Source organism: Anguilla anguilla, chromosome 15 (assembly GCF_013347855.1).
Source record: "Anguilla anguilla isolate fAngAng1 chromosome 15, fAngAng1.pri, whole genome shotgun sequence".
Lineage (NCBI taxonomy): Eukaryota > Metazoa > Chordata > Actinopteri > Anguilliformes > Anguillidae > Anguilla > Anguilla anguilla.
In genome coordinates this window covers 24,787,740-24,814,643 of record NC_049215.1, presented here as the reverse complement: position 1 = coordinate 24,814,643, position 26,904 = coordinate 24,787,740, and the positions used below count along the sequence as shown (strand labels likewise).

General features: G+C 42.5%; 2 protein-coding genes across 6 annotated transcripts in view; one reads left to right on the top strand and one right to left on the bottom strand.

Moving 5' to 3' along the window:
- The first annotated feature begins 45 nt into the window (after positions 1 to 45).
- Positions 46 to 25,295, top strand: srpx (sushi-repeat containing protein X-linked). The gene is made up of 10 exons (XM_035394299.1): positions 46 to 279; positions 7,637 to 7,693; positions 9,961 to 10,152; positions 10,777 to 10,953; positions 13,434 to 13,560; positions 14,164 to 14,285; positions 16,139 to 16,318; positions 18,900 to 19,033; positions 21,390 to 21,511; positions 23,176 to 25,295. The coding sequence occupies exons 1-10, from the start codon at positions 213 to 215 to the stop codon at positions 23,357 to 23,359; spliced, it is 1,362 nt and encodes a 453-aa protein (XP_035250190.1). The 5' UTR covers positions 46 to 212; the 3' UTR covers positions 23,360 to 25,295.
- The window catches only part of LOC118214382 (synaptotagmin-like protein 5), a 44,294-nt gene continuing 42,600 nt past the window's right edge, over positions 25,211 to 26,904 (bottom strand). For all 5 annotated transcript variants that reach the window (XM_035394292.1, XM_035394294.1, XM_035394295.1 and 2 more), the window contains exon 18: positions 25,211 to 26,904. In XM_035394292.1, the coding sequence (XP_035250183.1) occupies positions 26,762 to 26,904 (143 nt within the window). In that variant the 3' untranslated portion in view covers positions 25,211 to 26,761.

Genomic DNA, 26,904 nt, shown 5'->3' with positions numbered 1-26,904 from the left:
AAGTGTGTGTGACAGAGAGCGAGAGAGACTACTACTACTACTACACTTAAACGTCCAAATTGCGAGATTTAGCGCCAGGGTCCAAATTCGATTCGTAACAGGAGGCGAACATTCTCCTGTTTCGTGGTTGGATAGGCGGGGCCAAAGGAAAGTAGGATAGCGCTAGAGGTTTTTCCACTCCGTTTAGATGTGGAAGAGTTACATATTTGGATATGGACACCTGGCTTATAGCTATTCTGTTCATTGGTGCCCAGTTTTCCAACAGCGTTGGATATGAAGGTAAGGAATGTATAATACCTTTTCACGAGTTTAATTCATGGAGTGTTATTCCCTTGTAGCCTACTTCAGTAGTGCGAAGACATATTTTAAAGAGAAATCCAACGTTTATACATGTCTTATGTTATTGAAATAGCGCGTGGATATTTATTTTGCGAGCTGGTGCAACGTTCCATTTGCACAGGGTAATTTGCATTAATATTTCGGACTTATAAACAAATCGGCTTAATGTGAATCGCCACATTTCTTCGTACAACGCTCACTCTGTTTACGTGGAATATACTTCAGTCGAGATAACGCCGCTAGCCGTCTGTTTACGGGAGGGTTTTCATAGCGCACCCTATCCACTGGAAAACTGGCAAACTCCGGATGGATCAACACGTGGACACTTAGGGCATTTGGTAACGTTCCAATTTTCAATGCACCCCCGGCACATCTGGTAGGAAATTATAAGTAGGCTACATTCATTTCGATTTACAGTTTTACAGTTTACTGTTTGACTACTGTTTTAATTGCAGTGAATGGCATGAATTCAAACTAACTTAATGTGTGAAGGAAAATGAGTATTGTTTGAAGGTTTAGCCCTTCTGTGAATGAGGTTTGGAGAGTACGTAGACTTGGACGTGTATAACAGACTTTATACGAATAAAAGATGAATCAGTCATATGCTGTATCAGAGTAAAACCTACACCACCAGAATTGATTTAACACGGAGCATGTCGTGTAAAATAACTGTGGGGCTGTTATGATAATAATTAAACAATGTTCTGCCATAGTTGGGAAAATCATGCATCGTTGAAGAAATCTTATAATTTTTATATTATTTTATAGCATCTGCCTTCGTCTTTCACCTGCATCTGTATTATTTCTTTACTGTCATTGTCTTGATTGCTGTATGGTCTGGGTGCTGATTCCATCTGAAACACAGAAAATGGTTTTGTGGAAAAATGCAATAGCAAGCATCCTCTGCTTAATAAAATTGTTGACTCACTTGCAGTTTGCAGTGTGCCATGAAAGAATGAACTGGTTGAGAGAGAGCCAACCATCTTGGATATTGAAGTGGGCAATAATGCTGTTTCCTTTTAGTCAGGATTTTCTTGGGTAAGGAATGTCGCAAGAACAACAACAAACAAAAAACAACTGAAAATTAGCATATTCAGTGATCCAGTGGGAGGAGTGGCTGCTCTTGTGGTCCTGGTGTTGGATTCACCCCACTTCTGCTCAGCCTAGTTGGGTTCCTCCACACCCTGGACCATTCCCACCAAACTTTGGAAAGAGGGACAGTTATCAAAGTCAACTTCTGTCAGACTGTTGTGTGTGCAGCTCATTTGGCTAATGTGGCCAGAGAGATCTGTTTCGTAGAATATTTTCAAACCCATATAGTAATTTTACAGCCTGTGGGTTATCCATCATGTTGTCTAGCATGATCTCATGGAACCCTGTGAAGGTAACTGTGCAATAGGCATAAACAAATATTAGCATATTTAATGTTGTTTTAAAGTTCCCTGAGGCCAATTACTCAAAAGATGCTTCAAAATAAAGAAAGGAATCAGTCTGATGATCAGCCGTTAAAATAATGCAGACACTGTAAATATAATGTGTATTTTTGATCTTGTACACATGTACTGTACATTGTGCTGGGCAGACTGAGCAGATCTACAGCTTATTCTCATACGGCCTGGAAGCTTTGTGTATCGCTTTGGTTTGGAAAACATTAAAAATCTGTCTCGCATTAATGGCGTCAGTGTTTCTACCTTGCTGGCAAGAAAGGACCCGCCTGTGCCCACAGAACTAGTTGCTATCGGCAATATCTGCACAATCGCTGCATGCAGCCGACACTCAAATTCCACCATTGCCGTTGGGCAGGTGCTAAATCTTGGCCGAAGGTGGAGGAATGGCTTCAGACACAGGTTGTGACAGGAAGACCAGTTTGGGCTGAGGTAGATTTAGGGGCCGCTCAGTGAAAAGAAGGTTTGTCAACTTGTTGAGCCTCTGCTGATTGCAGTCAGGGGCCTTAACACTGCCCCAGGGGGCAGCCCTTGCTCTCTGAATGAGAACATAGGTAATTACCACTTCCTGACAGCTGGAACAACTCCCGCATCACCAGCCTGCTGACTGCACAATTCTGGTGATCTTCAACACTCTAGAGAAAAATAGCAATAGGAGCACTGCAAAGGGGAATGGATGGATAGATCGATGGATGGCTTACTTTCAGTTTGAATGGCAGTTTCTCACGGCCACAAGGCCATGAGGGTGATTTCAAGTGTAGACATCCTCATGCGAGTCGTAAGGTAGGGGCTACCACATAGCAGTGCACTTTAACATTGAGTGTTCAGAAATCAAGACCATAAGACTGGCATTTGCACCTATGGAGAAGTAGACCACAGTTCATTTCCCTCTTCCATTTATTACACTCTTCACATTATTGTAACACACCACCGCCACTCTGCTCATTACCTTACAGCACGTAGTAGACATTTAAATTTATTTTAAAATTGCTTCTTTGTATCCTTCGTATATGTGAACAAACATATATAAAATCCTGATGGTACATACAATATTGTTCTCAACCCTATACGTAGTAGGCATAATCTTGTTGTACAGGTAAATATGCACGTACAGATTTGTTTTTGTAGGCATCATAGTTTTACACATTGCTTATTTCATGATTTCATTTTCATTTAATTTCTGTACTCAGAATATGAATGCTGGGGCTAATGTTGGCTCTTAGAGTGCTACCTCTCTTTGTTTTTGTCTCCTAGTTCTGAAACTGCATAGCAGTGGAGAAATTAGATTATTGGCTTCTGCGTGAATTTTCCAGTGGGGGTATGGTACAGTATTTCTGCATGGAAAAAAAACATCTTAGTCTTTCACAAGATCAGAAGCCTCAGGCTTGGTTAAAGATACCCAGTGTAAATTGTTATCATATGAATGTAACCCTCACGACAAGTTCACAAATCTTCTCCACCTGATTCCTTCATTTCAGTCATTCCGATCGTTTTCAGCTGCATGCCTGAATCTTGTAACGCCTGGTGAGTGTTTGATCGTAAACGCAGCAGGCCTTTTACTCTCAGAGTGTGGAAACCTCTTGGCGTGCCTTTTCCCAGTCCTTATTTTGGCCTGAAACAGACAGACTTTGACGCCATTTCCTCAGACTCAGCAGAAGGCCAAGGTGAACCCCTGGGTGAAGCCAAAGTGCGTTCTCATTTCCTGAGCCCCTGTGCTCTTTCCCAATATATTAATCCCCCGTCGTAGGCCTCCCTCTTATCTAAGTGGACTCTTCTTTTTTTTTTTTTTTTTACTTTAAAATAAGAATGATAGGACATTTTATCCGAATTTTCTTTCACCATGGCACGTTTTCAGCCAGTTTGGAATAGGAAAATTTTTGACTTGGATGAAATACAGCAGATATGGCTTGAATTATCAAGTAAGTTGCAAAACAATGGGAGTCATTGTTAATGTACCACAGGGGTAATGGCATGACACTGTATTAGGAGAAAAATAAAATGGTTTACAGCATACAGCGTTGCTCCAAGTCTGAACTAAGTTTATAGTTCAGTACAGCATGTAAGTACCTCTTTCCATGGAGGTTTGAGGATCTTAGCCTAGCCTGTATCTTGGTGTTTTCATAGGAGAATACAATGTGACATTATATTAATGCCAAGACTACAGCTACAGAGCTGTTCTTTGTGTGGACCCAGTGAATGTCATTTTCAGGGTGATTCTTAAAAAAACATCATTAAATTACTTCATACTCCTGGAGACTAGACACTTCTGGGTGATAAGAGTTATTGTGGATCCCGAAATTTCTCTTACAAGTAGTTTTGCATCTCTGGACACTAACATTAGAGTCTAGTTTTGTGTAGCTCCTTCTTGTACATTGAGGCCCTGGACTATTCATCTTGTCCTTGGTTGCCTGGCAACAGTGTGTCACTCATTGTATCCTCGGACCTAACCCATATTCAGGTATCTGGGTGGCAGTGTAGGCTCATGGTTATGGAGCTTGTGACTCAGAAGCTGCAGTTTCAAAAACCCGGGCATGGTCATTATACCCTTAAGCACGGATACTTAACCTAAATTGCAATAGTAATGTATTAGGTGTATAAATTGATAGTTTGTAATAATGTTAGCCGTGTAATTAGGTTTGGATGAGGGCATCTGCTCAGCAAAGAGATAACGAAAATGGGAAAAAAGTGGATAGCTTACCAGTACTGTTTCCAGCAAGCTGTGCCCTGAATCCCTAATACACTCTTTTTTCAGTATTAGTTCTGGTGTATCCTCAAGCAAAAACAGATAAATAATTTTTTTTGTTGCCTATTAATTAATCCCTTTAACTGAGCTCTCTGCAAAGGTGTCTTTGACTGCTAGCCTTGTAATTTCCTGGTTGCATGAGACTGGCACTGTATTGCTGGTGTAGCATCTCCAATCTGAGTCAATACGCTTTCAGATGAGCCACCAAAGTCACAGAGATTAAGATCTCATTGTGCTTATTTATTCAGACTCAATTAACGATCGCTCATCACCACATTTTGGGTCGTCCAGACCGCGGTGCACTGTGGTTTCATTGGATGTGTAGAATCTCTGCATTTGTCTGCAGTAGATCTTGGACTGCAGTTGAAGAGAAACACATGGTGAGTGCAAGTTCCCAAAATACTGCTTTTCCACTTTCAAAGCGTTAAAATAATGGCCGCCAGGCAGCAGAAATCTGACAGTCTAAACCTGTCCAAGTTGGGAAAAGTAAACGCAATAGTCACAGAGCACAGTTAGGCTGCAGCCTTTAGAGTTATTTATGTCCTTTTGTTAATGTATGTGAGAGGTGTTTCATGCAGGTTGACAGGCAGGCAGACCATACAGTATTTTATAGCAGTTCACCGTAGGGAACTTCTGGCGCTGACATTGATAATCGCTGCTTTACTGGCGTGTTGGCAGATTTCCTCGTATTCCTTTACCACCACACCAGAATGGCCATTTCCTCTGTCAGTGACCAAGCACCGTAGGTGATAAAAGGCACTAAGCAGCAGAAATCCTTAAGGCACTTTTCTTTTGTGGTGGACTTCTCTTCGATGTCTAACAGAGAGAATTTTCAGTGCCGCATTTCTTTAACTTTTTACCTCATTGTTTTCTTTTCACCATCAACAAATTTAGCTTTTAGCAGGTGGCTCTCAGCCAGCCTCCTGGCGCACCACCTGGCTGTTCCCCTCATGGAGCAGCTGCACGAGCTTGTTGCTGTTGCTACCAGGAAGCTGTGCATTCCCCCCCCACCAAGTCTAAGCTGGCACTTTTTACATACCAGTTAGACAACTGCCCTCCAGACCCCTTCCCCTCCTCGATGATACCCACCCAGGGGTGGAATGGTCCTGTTAGACCCCCTAATGATGCATAAGCTCCAGAACAGGAATACCTGACTTACACCAACCTTGACCAGGCCGCTGAAAATGGGTACAGTAATTTTGCTACACCCTGTGGAACGTTTAGCCACAGTCACCACGGGTATGGTCAGGATTATATTTGGTATAAATCACTGCACTTAGAACAAGGGCTTTGGCTTTATGTGTTACCGGGGAACCCTCAGTATGGTCCTGTTAACTGTCTGCAGAAATACGGTTTGAATCCTACAAGGGCATTATATCATTTAACATGCCGCTGGTAAAGTTGGATGGAACTTCCAGGCACGTTCAGTACCGTGGAGTGACTGGTTCCCTTCCATCCCAGACTGAAAGACCCTCCTCTGCACAGCAGGCATCCCCCCCACCTCCTAGCACATGTTGCATGATTAATTCTATGTTTGCTAGGACATGTCAGTATTGCTTATGTTACTGTGTATGTTTACAGCGATTGTGTCATTGTTCTAGGTTGGCATAGTTGACCTAAATTAAAGCTTCAGCAACATTGCATGCAGTTGGTCTGAGCTCAAAAAGGGATTTTAGCCTGGTTTGTATCACCGTTCATATAACTCATGTGGATTCACTTACATTATTTCACTTTGCAAATGACTTTGCAGGAGAGCACATGTTAAATTAATGTAGTAATAAAATATGACTTATGTTTCTAATAGTAATTGAGCCAACATTCCAGGTCTGGGACTGACTTAGCCATGGGGTTGGGTTTTATCTGGACACACTGAGACCAGATAGTTATCCTGACATGCTGAAGAATTGTTGTAGTTCAGGTATTGCTTTTGCCATTGGTGTTCAGTAGAGTGTTAATAACCCTTTCCAAACAGCTGTTATTACTCTTGAAGATTTGGGGAGTTTTTTTCCCACCTGATGATAGATGTTATTTACAGAGATTTCATTTGCATAGAGGAAAAAAATAATACTAGACACTGTTTGAGAGCTTTGTCAAAATTTGGTCCAAGAAACTGAGATCTGTGAATTCTTTACTGATGTGGTGTTTTACTACATTTTTGCATTCAGTAATGGCCCAGAAATATTTTTAAATGATTCTTGGAAAAAAAAACGTAGTGCTCCTTGGCTAAACGGCAGGCTTTCAATGGGCCAAGTTAACTAGGTACAAGGTATGTCACTAAAATGCTAAGACCGATGAAATTCTTTTTACTTGTAATATGCAAATGATGCTCCTGCCACTTATGTGGGCAAGAAGATGAGTTGGAAATGTGAGCATGGCACCTTTTCTGGATGCAGAAAAGCCAATAAGCCTTTTTCTTTTCCAAAAAAAGAAAATAGATCCTCAAGAAATGGGTTTCATTTCTGGAGGACCATGGGCAATGCAATGCAATGCAATATCAATGGATGATAACAGTTGCTATAAATACAATTTTTCAATATGCAGACATTAAATTATGCTTTTTTGAATGGTAACATCGAGACTGCAAACGAAAGTATTTTTCTGTCCAATTTCCAACAGAATACAGTACAGTAAGTATGCATTGGTGAATATGGTGTGAATTCACAGTTGTAGTTTAAGAACAGATTTATTAAACTCAAGTAAGACGCTCTGTGATTAATCCAATTATCAGAGCCAAACGGAACGGAAAGCAATTCTAGGCAAATAAATGAAGTTGCTCAGTTCTGTCTTTGGAGCCAATAATTGAATTTTTCACCGTGTGCATTGTTTGTTTTAATAACTCATGCTCTGGTTGCCAAAATCACTCATGATAGAGGTTTACAGAGGAGTCATCCAAACTCTAACTCAAACAAAATGGATGGCTTGCACGGGAGGCAGTTCGGTGTTGTGCAAAGCTGGCACTTTGAAGCCTCTCTTCTCTGGCAGCTAGCGCTGAGGAGTGTGAACAGCTGTGTTCCACTGCATCTGGCACCTGAGGAATTGTTCACAGCATCCATCTACTTTGTGATGATGGCAATTCCGTGTTGTTTCTTTCATTACTTTCTTGTTGTAGGATCTGGATACGCACCGTACGGAGATGATGAGGACTCATACGCACGTAGATATAAAGGTGAACGCTTTGGCACCTAGTTCAGATCAACACTGTGACAACAAACAAGATGAGACTGGGAAGTTTTCATTTAAAAAATCTAAAAAGAATATTTCCTGTACTTCCTGCAATAAACTTAACTCTGGACTCCATCTTTGACATTGAATCTCATATTGAATATTGAGGCTACAACAGCCATCCTTAGACTTTATAAAACTGGGTAGTGTACACTGAACAAAATTTCAACTTAAACATTCAAAAATGGTCTTGTCTGTTGGTGAATTTTTTGATCTGAACTGGCTTTAACAGCTGCTGACTAGCCAAACTCATACTGCCCGACTGTGGCTGCTGCTCTCTCCTCAGTCAGTGACATACGATTACTAATGCACACCTGGGCTTTCAGCATGAAGATGGGTGGAATTAATTCTGTCTGGTGAGTCAGGAGCTCTGTCTCATCAGATATAATTCATGAACACTTTTCTTTGTTAAATATTGCATTGATTATAACGGCAGGTTTGATGAGAACTAGTGTGTGTTACTCCCCTGCATATATGTGTAGTTTAGCAGCCCTAAAACACATGTAGGCTGTTTGGACAGTTTCATCCTATTCTATTCTATAAATGATTCTGTTCACTTGGACAAACTCACACAAAGCTTGGCTAAACAAGCAGACAGGGCAGTGCCAGGTGGTGAAGAATGTAATAACGGTCAGGTCATGTCCATGACCGAAACAGCTGAAGGGGTCAACTTCAGATAACAGTTCACCAAAAAAATTTCATTTGCAACATATCAATTGTGCTTTGTCATTCTTGCCACCAGATGGCACACTGTGCCTGCTGGTTTTGGCACACTGGTACAGAGCTCTTGAGAGGGCTTGTTAGATTTCACATGCCATTTTCACACTCAAAGCTTGATTTGTTATGGAATATTTAAAACTTTGCCAAATTAAATTCACAGTGTGTTGCTCCTGAATGCAGCGAAGAGTGGCAAACTCTTATTAAAGAATACCTGAGAAGAAGCCAATACAGTGCTTGTACATACAGATTTGATTTAGGCCTAATACACACATTCAGTTCAGCTGGACAGATGCCTGTTTGGAAGTTTACCCCGAATCACTGAGGATATGGAGTCAGAGATTTATTGTGTTTGAACACAACCCTTTGGCTTGTTAGAACTTGGCATTCATGAATAGAGCACATTTTAACACAAGTTTATAGTAGAAGAATAGAGCTGTCCAAATTTTAAATGAAGTTGAGCAGCATTTGAAACATCTTGGAAATATGCGGTTACCACATTAAGTACTCCTTTTTGAGTAAAAACACGACCTTGCGTTTCATATGTCCCCGGTCGAAATGTAAGCACCTGCTTGAAGAATGATCGTCCATAAGAATGATCACATGGTGTCAAAGCACGCCAATAACACAATACATAATGTTCAGAATGAATGGACCATGGTTTACACTAGTGAGACAAACATGACTCTGAAGCCCAGGTGTGCACTGCCTGTTTGACCCAATATTATGTCATGACATGTTGGAGAACCATCACCTCTATTGCACACATTAAGGATGCTTTGGTTGCACAGTACTGAGGGAATGCTGTTGCACAGGGGGAGGTAGGTACGTGCATCAGAAAACCCACCATGGCGTCACTTTCCTTCTGAAAAATGAAAGGTAAGAATATAAAATGTGTTACTGGAAAAGAGACAAGCATTTATTTAATGTGTTTGAAAATATATACGCATTTGATGAATCGCCATGTGATTTTGCTGTATGTTTTAGAGGACTAAAGGATTAAAGGATTAAAGTAAAATGTGTTCTACAGGGAATGCATGAACCTGGATGTGTAAAGTGGCAGTAATGGACATGGTCTGACCCAATACAGAATATATTCCTTGTCGTAATGGCTTGTGTATATTTCTGTTCATATGGGCTGTTGATATGCAGTAATGCATTTCTGTTTATGGGCGTTGATGGGTAATTTTCATGGGTGTCAGACTGGTGTGAAAGCTGTACATTTTATACACTTATATATTTATATATATATATTTGTCTGAGGGTAGCATTGCATGATAGACACCAGATTTATGTTAATTATGCTGTAGATTACCGATAGTTTGAAAAGAGCCATCTGTTTTCATTAATAAGAAAAGAGTTCTTGTTTCATATTATTGTTCTGGCTAGTAAAATGTTTCATTGAAATCATCCACATTTTACCAGCAGCTAAAGGCTTAAAGCATTCAATATATGCACTCGATCCAGGCCTGATAGATATTCTCCCTATGGCAGGAACACCTTGGTGTGCTCCCATCAAGGTGAAGCACGGGCAGGTGAGCTGCAGGACCCCCCGTGGAGAGCACCACAAGAACGTGATGGGCGCCCGCTGCAAAATCCACTGCAAGAAGGGGTACGAGATGCAGGGTCATCCGGAGGTGGTGTGCATGGCCAGCAAGCACTGGTCAGGGAACTACGCCTGCAGAGGTGAGGCAGAGTTGTGTGAGGCGATATGCTGTGTATGTACCGCACGCAAAGATAATTCAGGGCAAGGCAAAGGTCATTCATTCATGTGTAGTAAAGTAACCATTCAGTCCATGGAATGCTAATTAATCACAAAGTTTCATGGTTGCAAGTAGATGCTTAAAGGTCACCTTTTGGAAACAATGAGGAAAACCTGTGTGGAAGGTAAAGTAGAAAGTAAAGCTCTGTTCAGCTTGGAATCGTGAGTAATGCAACTGTCTCTTGTCATGGCTAGGATAAAGGTCTTGCACAGCTCTTTGCTAAGAAAAAAACATCAGCTGTTTGCTTGCTGTTTCGGCAATCAGATTACAGTACTGAACTTTCAAAGTCTTAAATGTTACTTTTATTTGTATCTGTAGTTAATGTAATGTACCCAACAATTGCAAAGCTATCAGGACCTTTTTAAAGCTGATTCGCAAATTTTATTTTATTTACGCGCAGTCCGACACTTTCCTTTAATTTTTAATTAGTAACATGACTGCTATTGCAGATCAATTTTTAACAAAAATGTACAGAGAAGATAAAATGCCCCTCACACATTGACGCAGTGTTGTCCACTGCGTTCACCTTGCCCGCTTCCATTTGCAGAAGTCCGCTGTCCGAAATTGACCATGCCGGCCAACGGGGGCTACAAGTGCTCGGATGGCTCCTACTACAACTCCAGGTGCGAGTACTTCTGCTCGCCCGGCTACACGCTGAAAGGGGAGCGCACGGTCACGTGCACCAGCACCAAGGCCTGGACGGGCGGCCAGAGCGCCTGCGTGGGTGAGTCTGAGTGTCTTGGATCAGCCAAACTGCTTCGTCACAGAGCGAGGCTCAGGACCCAAGCCTGAAAGCGCAGTCCGTTCTGAAAGCTACTTTAATTAGACAATTAGCTAATAGTGAGGGGGAGATAGAGGTCTGTATGGTTCGTTGTAATTATCCTCCGTTCAAGGAAGCCAGCACATTCGGTTTGGACACTGAAGCAACTGACAACTGTGATTTTTTCCATTAGTGGTTGAGTCTTAATTAGTGGTTGAGTCTTAATTTCTTCTTTGGTGCAAGCATGTGCCAGCCAGACGGTCAAACACCTGATATGAAAGAAGTCTGTAATTAGACCGTCTGTCTGCATTCTTTCTGCTTCAAGACCTGAGCATTCAAACCCAGAGCTATGGGTAAAGTTCTTTTGGCAATGGATTTAAAAAAAAACTAGATAAGGCTCATGCACCTCTTTTACGGTAACTTAAATAGGAAATTAAGCCAAACATTGGAAATAAATTTACTTAAATTCATATCAAATTTACATATTTACCTCCGCGTATCAATAAAGCCATTTACAAGGTGCATTGTTTTGACAGCTTGATTCGTCCCACAATCCTGGAATAGAATCCTGAGCTTGTCAGGAGTAGCAAGGAGTCCCGTGGGGCAAGACATGATTGGTAGGTCCAAGAAGAGGGGGGTTTCCTGACATGGAGTTGTGGGTTTTCCACCCCACATCATGAAAGTTGTGGAACATTGTCTGTCAGCTGTGAATGAAGTGCAGTTCGTTAGTGGACTGGCCACACAACTTGGCTAGTGGACTGCACAGCGAAGTGCTGCATTTGGCTGCATGCCTTTTGGGGGAATCGTGTGCTTGTCTACAACGGGACAGCCCTACTAATTTTGGCATGAAAAGAGAGATAAAGTAGTTCTAATGCAATGATATACTATCTTTGTTGTTCTGAGGCTGTGGGCAGTGTCCTTCTGTGGACTTTTCTTTCACACCTTTTGTCAGAGTGCACTTCTGTAATTCATAATTCCTTATTAATAGCTGTTCTGTTAATAACTGCTCATTGCACTGTTAATGCAGCATACTTGAAGTGACAGGAGGTGAGGACTGTGAATAGAAGATGGGTTTGGGTAGGAGGGAGTCAGTTGAGATCCATGGATTGTAAACACGTTTGAGCTGGCAGCAGAACCAACTATTTAACGATTGTTTGCTCTTTCCCCACATGGCTGGGAAAGTTATAGCACAGATACTATAGATGCACCAGATACTCAGCTTGGTTTTCTTAATGTTGACAGTTTTGTGTACCATTGAAATGGAAACATTCAAATTTAATGCATGTTTTGAAATTCATTCAAGGGACGTTACCAAGGACTGAAGCAATTTATGTTCTGTGCTGTAACACAACGGCGGTAACTGCTGTTACCAACCAGACCCTCCTGCAGTTAAGAAGCAAGGAGCACAGAAAGAAAGCTGGTGCTGAGTATCTGGTGAACATAAAGAATCTTCGGTGCGTTTCCTAGAAATGCTGAACCCTGTTCCCTGATGGTTGCAGCATCTGCAGCCTTACTGTATTTTCCAGTCAGACACTGGACTGTCTGATCCTTCCAGCTGGTATCCTCATCGAATCACAGAGCCTCATCCCCTCAGTTCTGACATGGTTAGTGGTTTAGACGTGTGCTGGTAAACCTGCCACACCACAGGCCGCAGTGTTGTTCATTGCAGTTACCATTTTTCCCCTGCCATGGAAACAAAGGGCAATACAGTTGGCTCCTCGGCGCTTAGCGGTTTGCATCTTCTGCCCGGATGAGCAGCGCCATGACTTACAACGGACGCGTCAGTCTGTTGGGTGCGTTGTCTGTTCTGACCCTGAGGCGCTGAAAAAAAAACGTGTGATGCAGAAAGGGGCCACAGAGGTGCAAAGCACAGAAGCTCACACTTTATCCTCTTCAGGCTGTCAGCCCGGGCAGCGCTTTGTTGCCAGGTCGCTCATCTCAGCGGCTAACCTTTTTAGCGCAGCGTGAGGCCGGAGAGAACGGCATTGTGGGAGCTCTCTCCTTTCAGGTGCTGGGCCCGAGGCGGCGGGAGCAGAGGCGTGTTCTCTGCTGTAATACGCTTTCCCCACAGTGACGGCACAGACCGTGTGTCTAAAAGAACACAGTGTAATGGTGAAAAATGTGCTCTGTGTTAGTCCAGCACTGAAAGTCCACGGAAGGGCCGGTTAAATGCTGACTTCAGGCTCATGTCTCCTCATGTATTATTATTATTATTATTATTATTATTATTATTTGTTTATTTATTTATTAGTAGTAATAGTAGTAGTAAATTGGTGTGAATAAGAAAAGTAATGTATTTATAGTCGCATTATGGGAAACTTACTTTGACCTCCACCAGTGTGTAGCACAGTGGGTAATGTACAGTAGCCATTTTTCACCAGATAGACCCACCAGTATCTGGTGGGTTTACAGAAACTGTACCCGTTCTTACCTCTGTTTTCCAGATACTGAACCGCCTGTGATCAAATGCCCCAGTGTAAGGGACAAGATTGCGGAGCCGGGGAAGCTGACGGTGCGGGTGAACTGGGACACCCCGGAGGGCAAGGACACGGCGGATGGCATCCTCACAGAGTCAGTCCACACACGTCGTTGCCATGACAGCACAAGGAAAACCTACCCTCTTTGACTGCTGCTTCTGCTGCTGTTAAACTAATTAATTTTTTTATTTTTTATTTAGTTTTTACTGCTTTCCAGTTTCTTTTACTTTTTAACTTTTTGCACTTTCTCCACAGCCAATCCAGCCTCAGTGCCATGTGTATTTAAATTTCACAGCTTGTCATGTTTGTACTTTTAGTTGCACAGTCTTTATCTCCCTATTTTTAATCTTCATTTATTTATTTATTTTTTAGTTCTCTTCCAGTTTGGAAAGTTCTATAACATTCATAGGCCTGTCTTACTGGTGCATCATTCACTATCTGGGCACAGACTTGCTGCCAGGCATTGCTACTTGTTACTCTGCAGCCCACCAACTCAGCTGGGCCACTCCCCTATAGGCACCCTGAATAAACAAACCCTCTGCATGTCCTACACTTCAAAATGCAAAAGTATTTTACAAAACCCACTTCCCTGAACAATGTGTTTACATAAAGGGTGTTTACAAAGGCTGGGCCCCTTTGCTCTGAGCCTGTGTTGGTCTTATGCTGCGTACCCTGTCCCCCTTTGTTGCATCTGCAGCGTCATCCTGAAAGGGAAGCCCCCTGGAACCCACTTCCCTGAGGGAGACCACAAGATGTCCTACACCGTGTACGACCGCGCCGGGAACAAGGGCTCCTGTCGCTTCTCTGTGAAAGTGCGAGGTACAGTATTAAAATCTAAAATCTGAAAATATTTAAACACATTCACCACACCACCACCCCAAAACCCCCCACTATCCCGGAGCACCTCTCCGAAACCCCCCCCCCCCCCCCCCCCCCATCTCATCCCAAGCTTACAAAGCCAGAAATCCGACTAAGGAACATAAAGGACCCATGTTCTGGAAAAGATTGTTTGAGGTCCCTCTGAAGGAATATTGTTTCTCAAACTGTAGACATTGCATGCTGTGTCTTATCCAATGAGCGTGAGGGGGCGGGACTGTTCTGGGGTTTCTGATAGGGTTTCTGATAGGGTGTGCGTGAACAGCATTGGAACAATGCCTATGATTCAGTGTCTTCCCACTGCAATGGTGATCTGATTACAAGGAGGAGGGGGGGGGCCTCCTCACCTCACCTCATCTCACCTCACCTCAACTTACCTCACCTGATTGGGATTCGCTTGCTTCTTCCATTTAACCGTGAGTCATGGCTGCAGTGTGAAATCGGCAAGTGATGGGGCAAATTGGGAAAAGAGACTGATTTGGTGTAGACAGGGACTCGTGGGGTGACTGTATTTACCATAAACTCTAAGGTGTAAGGTGTGTGAGGAACCACAGCGCCACCTGTCAGCCAGATTGTGGTCCAATGGCAGCCTGTCTTGGGGGTGGTTCATTATTTTTCAGTGCTGAAGGCTAAATGTAAAATACAGCAAGACATACACTTCAGAATGTTCCGGAAATGTGCCGCCTCTCACAATTTTAAAGGCATGTGCCGCAAACTTAATTCAGACTGCAGATTTACAGTGATTGTGGATGCCTGGCATGCTTGTGGATACCATCATATTGCAGGTATATATGAAAGGCTATAAATTATTGAAATTCAGACCTACAGGTGAATTCTAAACTGCAGACTGTAATGTTTTACTACGCAGGTACAGGAATGAACCAGTGCAGTCTACAGAGCTGTCGGAAAACTAAAACAAGGTCATTGTTGGGAACAAGTACCACGAACGAACCGCCCCTCCGGGATCCGAGTTTAACACCCCTGCTTTTGGGAGATCAAAATGAGCAATAGTGTTAGCTCCCACCTCTCAGACTGGATGCACTGAGCTCTCATACTTTTTTATGCTCTGGTGTTTATTCAGATAAGTCATTTAACCTTTTTGTGATGGCGAACAGCTGAACATTTGCTTAGGGAGAGGGCCTCGGTGTGTCTTCACTGGGCCACAGAGATTCCTTAGACCTGGTCTGGGTTATCCCCCACACATTAGACCTGTTAGCCCAGACAATCCCATTGCTCAGGTTATCAGCATTGTGCCTTATTGGAGAAGGGTGAAAACACGTGGCACTCCTTTAAGGTGGGGGGTTCTCATGAATTCCTCTATTATAACATCTGCCCATGTCACCGTTGGCAGTATTGTAGTATGCCAGTAATAAAGAATAGAATGTTCATTATTAATGTGCAGAATATAAAGGAAATAGTCACTATAATATGGCCCCCCCATGTCTTGACGAATCCCATGGGATCTGACAGTTTCTTGCACCTTGGGAGAAATTTATTGTGCTGTCTGGTCAAATAAGAAAGCTGCAGGCTTTTTTTTCTTCAATATTATTTATTGTTGGAATCATAAAAGCCATTTTTCTTCTCTCGGGCATACATTCTACTGACAAAAGCTTAGAGCAACACTGAGACATGCAATATGAGTGAACGGTCAGATTGGGATATACTGCGCTTTGTAAATCATGTGGCAGCAGGCTAAAGTGGGTGTGAAGGGATGGCCATCAGATTTGGATCCGCAGAAATTGGATTTGCCAGCCGTGGTGTGTGTGTGCGTATCCGTCTGCTTCCTTGTCCTGCAGTGCGGCGCTGTAACCCCCTGACTCCCCCGGACAACGGCTACATGAAGTGCGACAGCGATGGGGACAACTACGGCGCCAGCTGTGAGTCCACCTGCACGGGCGGGCACGACCTGCAGGGCAGCGCCGTGCGCGTGTGCCAGTACGGCCTGACCTGGTCCGGCACCGAGACCACCTGCTCACGTACGTATGCCGCCCCTCCGAACGGCGTCCGCTTCCCATTAGCGGATAACTAGATCTCTGTGGAACTGAGTGTGTCAGGGTGAAAGCTTGGCCAGTTCCCAGTTCAGACCCACCACTTCCAGAGGTAACCTGTATTTTGCAAGGAGGTGTTGTGTCAGAGAAGCAACCAATCCCAGCCTTGCCTGTCTTCAGCCATCAGTCAGGAAACTCAGGATGTTGTGGCTACAGGCATGTGGCTATTATTTAAATAAGCCTTTTTGTAAAAAAAAGAAAAAAAAGAAAAGGCCATTGTTAAAAAAATGAACAGCTGGTAGATTACGTGTTTTGGCTAAAAGCCTTAACCAAGAGTTTATCAAGAGAACATTTCCAACCTGAAAATGGGAAAAAAATCAGTCTTTTCTAATTTCAATTTTTATTACAGTGAGACCTATTGTTTGTGTCTTTCTGTGTTGTATTGTCAAAAAGGATATGAAATGTCCACTAGAGTCATGCTCACAGTGATAAAACACTTTATCAGTATCTATGTGTGAAGAATCAATGCTGGGCTACAGGATCTCATTAGAGTCCCTGGGTTGGCACCAGCAATACATTCCTATAGTGTCTTTGGGGCAGCGTCTCTGTGAAAAGAGTACTAGATAAATAAGTTCTAATTAAATCAAGCACTTGCCACGGTGTTAATTAATTTGTCTTCGGGTTTGGCGGGTGTGATTTGTGTTTTGGGGCGTTATTAACGCCCCCGAGGCCAGTGTAATTACAGGAGGAGTAGTTGGTTATGTTCAGGGCTCCCGCGCGGTCGACCGCGGGCCTCTGGCCTACACTGACAGCGTGCCGCCCGGCCGCCATGACAGATTTACTGCGCCGCGGCTCTCTCGCCGTTGCCGCGGCGCGTCCTCGCCTGACCCGCGTTTGCATTGCAAATGAATCGAGTCGAGCGGGCGGGGTGTTTTCATTCTGTTGTTGTGTAAGTAAACAGTGTCTGTGTAGTATTACCTTTCAGTAATACGCCATGAAAGTAGACAGTCCTTTTTATTTCACTGTTTGATTTTTGAGTTAGTGGTACTGGCAGATTCCTGTTTTCGTTGCAGAATAAATTTCTTTACGCAAACTTAGATCTGGGAAAAGGGCCTTCATCTTCCTACAAAAAAATATTCAGATCCTCTTCTAAGTATAGGACGCCAGGGTCGTAATTCCTTACACAATACTACCTTCAGTTTGGTTCATAAGTAAACAAGCAGCTAATGGTTTCATTTTCAAAGTAACTAGCTTACAGTGCATGTCCAGAGGTGAATGATGTTATGTAGCGAATTGCCTTTGGTTTATTTGGGACGTGTAAGAAACCTCTTTCATTTAGAAAGCCCCCCAGTCTAATTATAAGTTAACTTTTGAACTACCTGATTAATCAGTATCATTGTGTTCTGGAGAATTGCAGTGCCCGGCCAGACAGTTGCCTGATACATTGCTTTACATTACCTGAATTTGATTGGCAGATGCTTTTCTCCAAAGTGACTTATAGGAGTCCTGAGGGAAACAAATGCTAGTAACAAGGGTACGTACAAGAAGAGAGTCAAGAGCAACACTACAGATGATGACACTACACATTCTGTTTAGTTATATAGATGTAGTGCTCAAAGTACTCATAAAATTTGCAATAAATACTGATGGTCCTTTAATAATACACACATAGTATAAGTGAATAAATAAACAAGCACCATAAATGTAGCTGTAAATGCAAAGTGGATTCCCGAGGCTGTGATGAATAGGAGTGACCGGGGTCTTCTGAAGCAGGGGATTTTATTGGCTCAAAGAGAGACATGGAATGTTTGCTGCCGTGCTGCTGCTCAGGACCAAAATGAACAGTGCTGATCATTGCTGTAACCAATCATGTGACAAGGAGCAGCATTGTATGTTATTTTCTAATTTAAAAAAACACCAGATAAAACCATATAATTCACAGCCATTAATTTATCTTTGAAAGCAAGGAGAAGTAGCCTACAACATTGCATACAATAATATGATTTAGTATCTGAAAGGGTTTATTCAGTCTTTCAGACTGAGGATGTGCCTAAAATCCTTTGGATTTCTGTATTTGGCCAAAGAGGTGTAAAATTTGTCATGTAGTAGATGGACTTATTTACTAACTTGGAGCCAACTATTGCACCTTTTGCAAATGCACCGATCAAGGAATGTGCGTTAAATATGAGTGCTGGTTGTTGAGAGGGGGGCTTGCTGGGTTCAGTAGTAGGCCAGGCTGCTACAGTCATCTCACTTTTCAGGCTCACAATTCCACGGTACTATGAGCCTGACCTGGGTTACACTCGGTAGTATAAGCATGCCCTAACCTTTGAGAAGTTCTTTTTTCCGATGAATTACTACCTCAAGTAAGTCGGCTTCCCTTTAGAGGTAGTGTTTCAAGACGACTCAACCATTGACCTACATCATAACGCTGATCAGAAGATTTGATCAGTAGCAAGAAGTGTCACAACCTGCATCGTCCCATTTGAGACACGAGAGAGAAAGAGAGAGAGTCTGGGGCGGGTACTGCTGCTATGGTAACTCTCCTCTGTGTCCTGCCACACTGCAGCCATGAACATCAACGTGGGCGTGCGCACCGCCGCCGCCCTGCTGGACCAGTTCTACGAGAAGCGCCGGCTCCTCATCATCTCTGCCCCGACAGCCGCCAATCACTACTACCGCTTCCAGATGACCAACCTGCAGGTGAGAGAGAGGGAGGGGGTGTGAGCGAGCGAGAGGGAGGTGTGAGAGGGAGTGGGAGATGGGTGGAGAGGGAGAGAAGAACCAGGGGGGAGAGAGGTTGAGGGGGGAGTTAGGAGAGGGAGGGAGAGAGAGAGGGCATAGGGAGAGAGGGAGTGTGAAGAGTGATGAATGGTGCGTAGTGTGAGAGTACTGGGACCCTATAGCTTTCTGATCAATCAGTGCTGATTGGCTCAATGTACTGTAGGCAGGAAGTCCATCCCATAATCAGGGCTGTTAGTCTCAGTTCCACCAGTACTTAATCAGTTGGAGCTGGCTCCTGGTTTTTTTTTTTTTTTTGCTGTCTGGGGAGATGGCGTCTGTATTCACATTCCACAAGCTAATAAAACTCGATGGCAGAGGCACTTCTCTTTGAAAAAGGGGAGCAATGAGAAAGTATTTTTCCAAACTGGTTTAACAATGAGTGCACACAAAAATGATTGCATGTTCCAAATTCTGGGAAATAATAAAAGATACAGAATCAAACTGGGATTAAGCAAATCTTCGAAAAACACAAAATTACATTTTACACCTTAAACGTTTTGTGTGGGATACTTAGCTGACAGAGTGGTACTGCACATTCTTCATCCTCACCCAAGAAGGACTTACTTTGATAATAAATTGGGTAGCTCCGTAAATTCTGGGAAATATATATTAACTGCACGTGTTTCTGAAATGCAGCTCCTTGTGTGGCCTGGGCTCACAGCCTGTGTTTCGTCTCTATCCTGTGTGCTATTTAATATCTGTCCCTGTGGAGAGGGAATGTCCCTGTCAGTACTGGGGTTTGCATTGCATTTATGTCTTTCTCAGCAGGCAAATGCAGTTATGTTTGTTTTGCTATTATTTGTTTGCACTTAAATTGCTTAATTCAGCCATGGTTCAGTTAGAGACCCACATATTACAACCAATATACCTGTGGGAATTTAAACAGGTGTATCTTCCTTCTTAGCACAGAATGTCCTGTGTACCTGATTTCCTTTTCATTTATTTGTTGAATTTTTTGATTGGTAGTAATATTATATTTTGTAGAGCACAATTCTTGAGTGACAATTTTTACAGAACATGTAAAAATAAATATATATGAACACAAAATACATAATTTATTGAAAAACACTAAGAAAAACTTCTCTCCCTTCAATCTTATCTCCTCTGGGAAATCATTTCAAAGCCAGGATGCAAGGCTCAGTAACTGTCAGAAAAGGGCATGGCCTTTGCACTGGATGGTTAGATGACATAGAAAGATGGTTTATTTGATCTGTTTGTAAAGGTCAGATTGTTGTGACTGTATAAAAAGCCAATATGCAGATTTTTGTCTTGTTTTCAATTTTATTACCCAGGTCAAATACTAACAGACTGTTTCAGACCAGGACAGGCTGTTTTGACAAATGATGACTTTGAGCTGCAGCCAATGCAGAAAGAGATCTGGCAAGCTGGCTTGTGCTTTTCGGGTTTGATGGGTCTCGGTGCAGTGGAATCGCAGATTGAGCTCAGCTATGTGGTGAGCACTTAATAACTGGAAAATCGGAGGGTAAAAAATAGCCACCACGATGCTGGAAAAATAAACCCATTTTGATTCTGTAGGTCCTGTCAGGATGTCAAAGAGCGTGCTGGTGAAACAGGCTTTCAGAGGTTTAACCTTCACATTCGTGAGTCAGTGGAGGGCTTTCCTATGGGATGAATCAGCAGGTTACTGGGCTAGCCAGTCTGTGACTCCCTCCTCCAACACTGGCAATCCCTGTAAACGCTGTGAATATTGATTGTGGGTAATGCCTGAGTCACAGTCTGGAGTACTTTCTGGGCAAGATGCAGTGGAGAATGTACTGTGTGGGAGTTGTGTCTGGCTTCTCTTGTGTGTTTTATGTAGTGGTTGTGTTGTGTATTGGGGGTGGGGGTGGGGGGGGGGGGGTTGTGGTGTATTCTGTCTGTCTGGCTGGTGGTATTGTACATTATGTAGTTATTATTTGGAGAGAGGCTAGTAAATTGTCATCTATTTTAAATTTCCATATTATTTTATGCACTATTTTGTGCATGTGTGTGCATGAACACCCATCTGGTGCATTTGTGAGTATGGTTGTGATGTGTGGTTGTGTTGTATTTGCTTGGGGTTTGTGCTTGCAGGTATATGTGTATGCATGCATGTTTATATGCGCTGGAGGTGGGTTGCATGTGTGCGTGTTGAGATGTGATGCGTGTGGTTGTGTTATATTTGTTTGGGGTTTGTGCCTGCAGGTATATGTGTATGCATGCGTGTTTACATGCGCTGGAGGTGGGTGCAGTGCATGTGCGCGTGTTGAGCTGTGATGCGTGTGCTGTGCTCCAGCATGCCCAGTGTGGACTGGACCTGAGGCACGTGACGGTGGTGGAGCTGGTGGGGATTTACCCAGCGCAGATCGGCCGCATCCGACACAGGCTCATCCCCCCCGCCCTGGCCGTGCAGACCAGGTACGGCCACCGCCATCGATATACAGCCCCCGCAGAGATGTACTAGTACAGACGATCTTTATTGCTATATTTATTCTTTTAAAGCAAGATGCAGTTAGCCATTGTATTCACTAGAGATTAATAATCTGTCTTCTCTTGTGGAGCAGTACAGTACAGACCGTCCCTATGTGAGAGAGACTGTGAGATCTTGGCACAAAGTGCAATTTGACAGGAAACGGTGTCTCAAGTTCTGTCCTGTGTAAGTTAGGAGTCAGCTGAACGCATCTTCATCTTATGTGAGGCCACAGTGTAAAGGCTTTTTCAGCATTTTCAAATATATGGCCACCTAATACACCAGGGATCTCTTTTCTCGGGAATATGTGATATTAAAGCTTGTGAGCGCACATATTCCTGGCATCATAAAGGAGAACGTACTGAAAGGAAAATTAATAATTGCTTATTATTATTATTTCTGATGGCCTGGGATCTGTTTTGTTGGTCTGCCATCCACTGTTTTCATCTTGAATATGGCCTGTTTTAAACATTCTGAGTGGACATATGAGGACACAGTGGAAAAAGGTCACTTTTTTGCTCACTTTGATTACTGTGTTGTCATGGAAACAGCACGTTTATCCCAACAGGGTGTTAGTGTTGACCCTGAAGCAATCCAAACACCAAACCGTTTTAAGAAAGATCCTGTGGGATGTGCCTCCTGCAAGGAATTAATTTACTTCTGATCAGTATTCATCACTAAATAATGGCACATTTGGAAATGAAACGGTATAATCCTGTTGTGGAATTATAGGTGCTCACTGTTATTTACAGGAACAGAAAAAGGGTGACTATCCCTGTGGCTTGGGTGGAAATCCAATGGCATATATTTGCATGATCTTACTAAAAATATGCTCAACAAGGAGGCCAAGGGAAAAATAATGTATAAATGTCAAATAACGAATAACCTACAACACTTTTGTCTAATTAATGATGAACAAGCCATATGAATATAACCCTCTATTACTTCTTATAGTTATGTGTGCATTATTCTTTTATAAATGTTTTAATCCTGTGGTACTGGTTGATTTATTACCCTATGGAAAAAAAATCTGCTGGAAAGACAAACATCTCTTTCAGAGCTTATGTTGAAATAAAGAGCAGATGTTTAATGTGCACAAAGTAGTGGCTGTTGCTTTTGAACATTTCTTTTTTTCTCTTCTTCCTATCTGTCTTTCCCCTTCAACTTTTTGTCTTGCAGTCAGATCAAAGTTCACGGTCACAGCCAGTTATAAATATTTTTTGTGACTAAAAAATATTATTCTCAGTATTTTTGAAATTTTTGGTGAGCTGCATTCTTTATTGTGGAATTTCTTTAGTTTGTTTTGTCTTGTATCAGTATACAAGCTGATACGCACTTATGCCTGCAATTCATCCAGGACTGATTATTTGGGCCAAACTGATTTAAATGACCAGCAAATTCATTCATGATATTGAATTCAACTGCAAATGTGCTGTTTCACAATTGACTATTAAATTCATTTTAAATGTTCCAAGTCACCTTTCCGTAACAACCACCTGCTGAAATTAACATGCTAAGGGTACCAGAAAGTGGCTTGATCAGAGGGATTCTTCCGGAAAGGTGCATCCTCTGACTCACACTCGTGTCATGTCTCACATTGTGTGTCCAATAGGCTGCTCCTTCAAATCTCCAACAACAACTACAACATGGTGGTGATCGACAAGCAGGGCGTGGACAAGATGCGCTACACCTACCCTATCACCGCCGCCGAGCTCTTCACCACCATCGACACCTTCCCCATGCGCAAGGAAGAGATGGTGATGCAGCAGCAGGCTGGCCTCACCTGCCAACCCTGAATGGCCAGTCACGCTGCCCTCCCACTCACCTCAGGCTCACACCATTGGCTGAGAGCAAGCAAGGGGCGGCGCAGTGGCAGGGAAGAGCCGCCACTGCAGTTGGAGGAATGGAGGAACGGGCATGGGGGTGCCACTGCTGCGGCCGTCCGGTTTTAGGGCTCCCTCTGTACTCGGACTCGGCTGCGAGTTCCATAGTGTATCGCCTCTTTTCCTCTGAACAGCAGGCCCCCACCAATGCACAGGAAGCCATACATTAGCCAGTATGCATGATACATACATTTTTACCTACATGTTTTGTACATTTTTAAGTGTTATTTAGCAGATTCAAAGAAATCCATAATCAGTTATATTTGTATCATTGATTCCTTTATTATTTTGCCTGTTTCTTTTCTTGTTTCTTCTTTGATATTTCTTTGTTTTCATTTATGTATATGTTTTATGGATTTTATTTTTGGTTGTGAAGCCAGTGTAATGCAGGATTTTGGGGGATGCTGGTGGTGGTGCTGGGGGGGAATCATTACCACTGGCTCATTAGTAAATGTCAGTCCTAAAGACCGCAGTCTGAAGTCATGATTCATAGTGACAGGATTCATTTCCCGCTCTGCTACAAGCAAAGAAAAGGCAATTAAAAGAATAGAGTCGTGCGTTTGGTGGTGGCACGCATTCCCTCTGATAGAGTGCTCTAAGCCTTCCCTTTTTTACATTACCATACGCCTATTCTGCTAATTGGATTTCCTCAGTAATTACGTTTCTGGAGGAATGATATGTGGACTGTTCTTCGTTTGTTTATTCTTTGGTCTTGTAAAGAAAGCCTCAGTCGCCGTTCATTTTAATGCAGATCTTTGATTAGGGGTGTGAAGTGCAAGGGGCCAGTTATTGTTATGACTGTTATATCTCCCGTGGCTCTTTAGCATTCACTGCAATTTCAGTGACCATGGTTTGAAAAAGACTCAAAGCTTTTTAAAATAGGACTTTAGGATGAAATATGAAATATGCTGAATAAATCCTATGAAATTTGCTTAAAGGCATACTATGCAGGATATTTTAGCCTGTGTTTACAATCAAAGAAGTGTCCTCCTCCATCTTCAACCCACTCACCCTTGAGCACCCGACCAAGTCACAGACACACAAATTACACATTAGAAAACACCAATACATTTCTCCCATCAATTACTCGGACCAGACATTAGGCGACATTGTTTGGTGGGACCACGAACTGAATCTGTGCAAATAATTTGAAAACCAGACATTCTGGTAAAAAACCGGAATGTCTGACAACCCTAGCTGCATAGCTAGAGGTAACATTGCTGACAGGTCCAACAGAAAACCAAGCCAACTCCACATCACGTTTCCCTTGGTGAAATTCGACTGACGCCTCAGAGGAAAAGCAATTCCAAGGTTACAGCAACTCTAGTTCTTGAACAAGCCCCATTTGGCAAAAGTGCATGAAGACAGAGATTGCCAGTGCATCATAGATATGTGGTTATTTTAGGTATATAGATATGCATGGTAATTTTATAATATTTTCCTGCATAGTGTGCCATTTTATTTTTTGTAGTGAGGTTGTTGCAGTTATGGGAAAGGCTTGCCCATGTGTTTATATAATTGGCACGATTGAGATTGACAGTTCTATATTACCTTTAAAAAATGATTAACCTTGGGGAACATAATGCCTGTTCCAAAGCTTGTAAGGCACTGGTAGAGACAACATCATTTTCACATAGCCTGTGATGACTTTTGTATGAATTATTCACATGTACATTCCCTTATTTATATATTGATAGTATGTAATATATACAGTATAGAAAATTCTGTAATGTATAACAGTATACAGAGAATGTTAGCCAGTACTCTGAGGTAAATGTGTGTAGTTTATTTCTTCAAAATATTCTAGTTACATGTTGAAAACAAATAAAATACTTGTACAGCTTTTTAATTTCACATCATGAGTCTTGATTTAACTTACAAAGTTACAAAAACCTAATAGAGGCATTACATGCATTTGACAAGGTGAGACTTTTTTTCCGGAGAAGCAGAATATTGCACATAACTTTCATTTCAGTCGTTGGTCATCTTTTTAGGCCTAATTACCCCACGTACAGTACTCTGGATGTCACAACAGCGGCTGTTAGCCTCCCCATTACCATCTCAATGCACTTACCCTTATGCCACATAGTTTAATAGAACTCATATTTGAAAAGTACAGCACGGCATTTACATTTCACACTGTGCCATGTTGTCCCTCGTACATTCAGACCAAAATTTCAGATAAGATGACTAAAGCATGCCCTTGAAAGAGGACAATACCGGATGGATGAGAAGCAGAAATACAGGAATGGCAATGCTACAGAACTTTTCCCAGTGTTTGGAAGGAAATGGAAATTTGAATATATGATAGGGGATGGGATCGTATTTACCTGTGGGGTCTGCCCTATGTACTAGAACTTGTACACATCTTTATGTATATTGTAATCTTTGTTACAGTAGATGGCTCCTTAGGTTATGAAGTAAACTAAGTAAGTAACTATACAAAGTTAAGTATCAGAGGCTGAAATATATGTAGAAAAAAAGAGCAGGTGAGCAGGGGGGGGGTAATGAACTGCAGTGGGGTTAAAGGGAGGATGCTTGTGCTTGTGCAATATAAACTATATGTACTGTGTAACTACAACTCCCATAAGCACCTCTGAAAAACACATCAGTATGTTTTGTCATGTGCTTAATCAACATGCACCTCTAAAAATAATATTTTCTATATAAATGAAACATTTATATGGAAGTTTGACATGATGAATACAGACTCAGCCTTCAAAGAATCCTCCAGCAGGCAAACAAACAGACTACAAACAGACTGGAATATTTTTTATAGAAACATAGAACAACTCTACAGCCAGAAAATGCGTCTCATTTGTCAGTCTATCTATTTTCCAGCCTAAGAAGCCATTAGGGGCTGTTGGAGTACATGGCACTCATACTCATAGACACGGGTCCTTTGTACCTTGTGCTGCATTTCAACTTAACTCACAGTAAACATTCTGGATGTAACATTTATACAGTTACTGAAGTCCCGAGGAGACGGTTTTCTATTTTATTATTATTTTTTTTTTCCCATTCTACTGGTCAGAAAAACATTGCAAAAGCAAACACCTGATGAGATGACACACTGCACCAGTGATTGAATGTATACCTGCAGACTACATTGTGCCTAGGGCGGAAATGAAAGCACTGTGGCATCTGTGCTTGTTTTTAAATATAATCTTTTTGTGTTGTCACAGTGAATCAGTGCGTGGTCCTGACTGGAACATTAACGTGTTTCACATTTTAGCGGGCGGAGCTAGGAAGGGCTACGTGTCCGTACTCCATGTGCATCGGGGAAATGATGATCGCAGCTTGGGGCTTTCTCTCTCACGGGTTGTGCTTCTCCATGCTGGACCTCAGCATCAGGGTGCACTCATGAGGGACCTCCGGGTTGTCAACCATGCGTTGCCATAGCCGCTGCTCCTCCCCGTAGGAGTCCATCCAGTCCACATCTTTCCCGTAGCTCTGCC

Bases quoted from the DNA above. Each gene is read 5' to 3' on its own strand.
- srpx (XM_035394299.1), top strand. From the start codon at position 213: ATGGACACCTGGCTTATAGCTATTCTGTTCATTGGTGCCCAGTTTTCC. The intron at 10,153-10,776 runs GTGAGGCAGAGT...TTCCATTTGCAG, and splicing joins AGGGAACTACGCCTGCAGAG to AAGTCCGCTGTCCGAAATTG. The intron at 14,286-16,138 runs GTACAGTATTAA...CTTGTCCTGCAG, and splicing joins CTTCTCTGTGAAAGTGCGAG to TGCGGCGCTGTAACCCCCTG.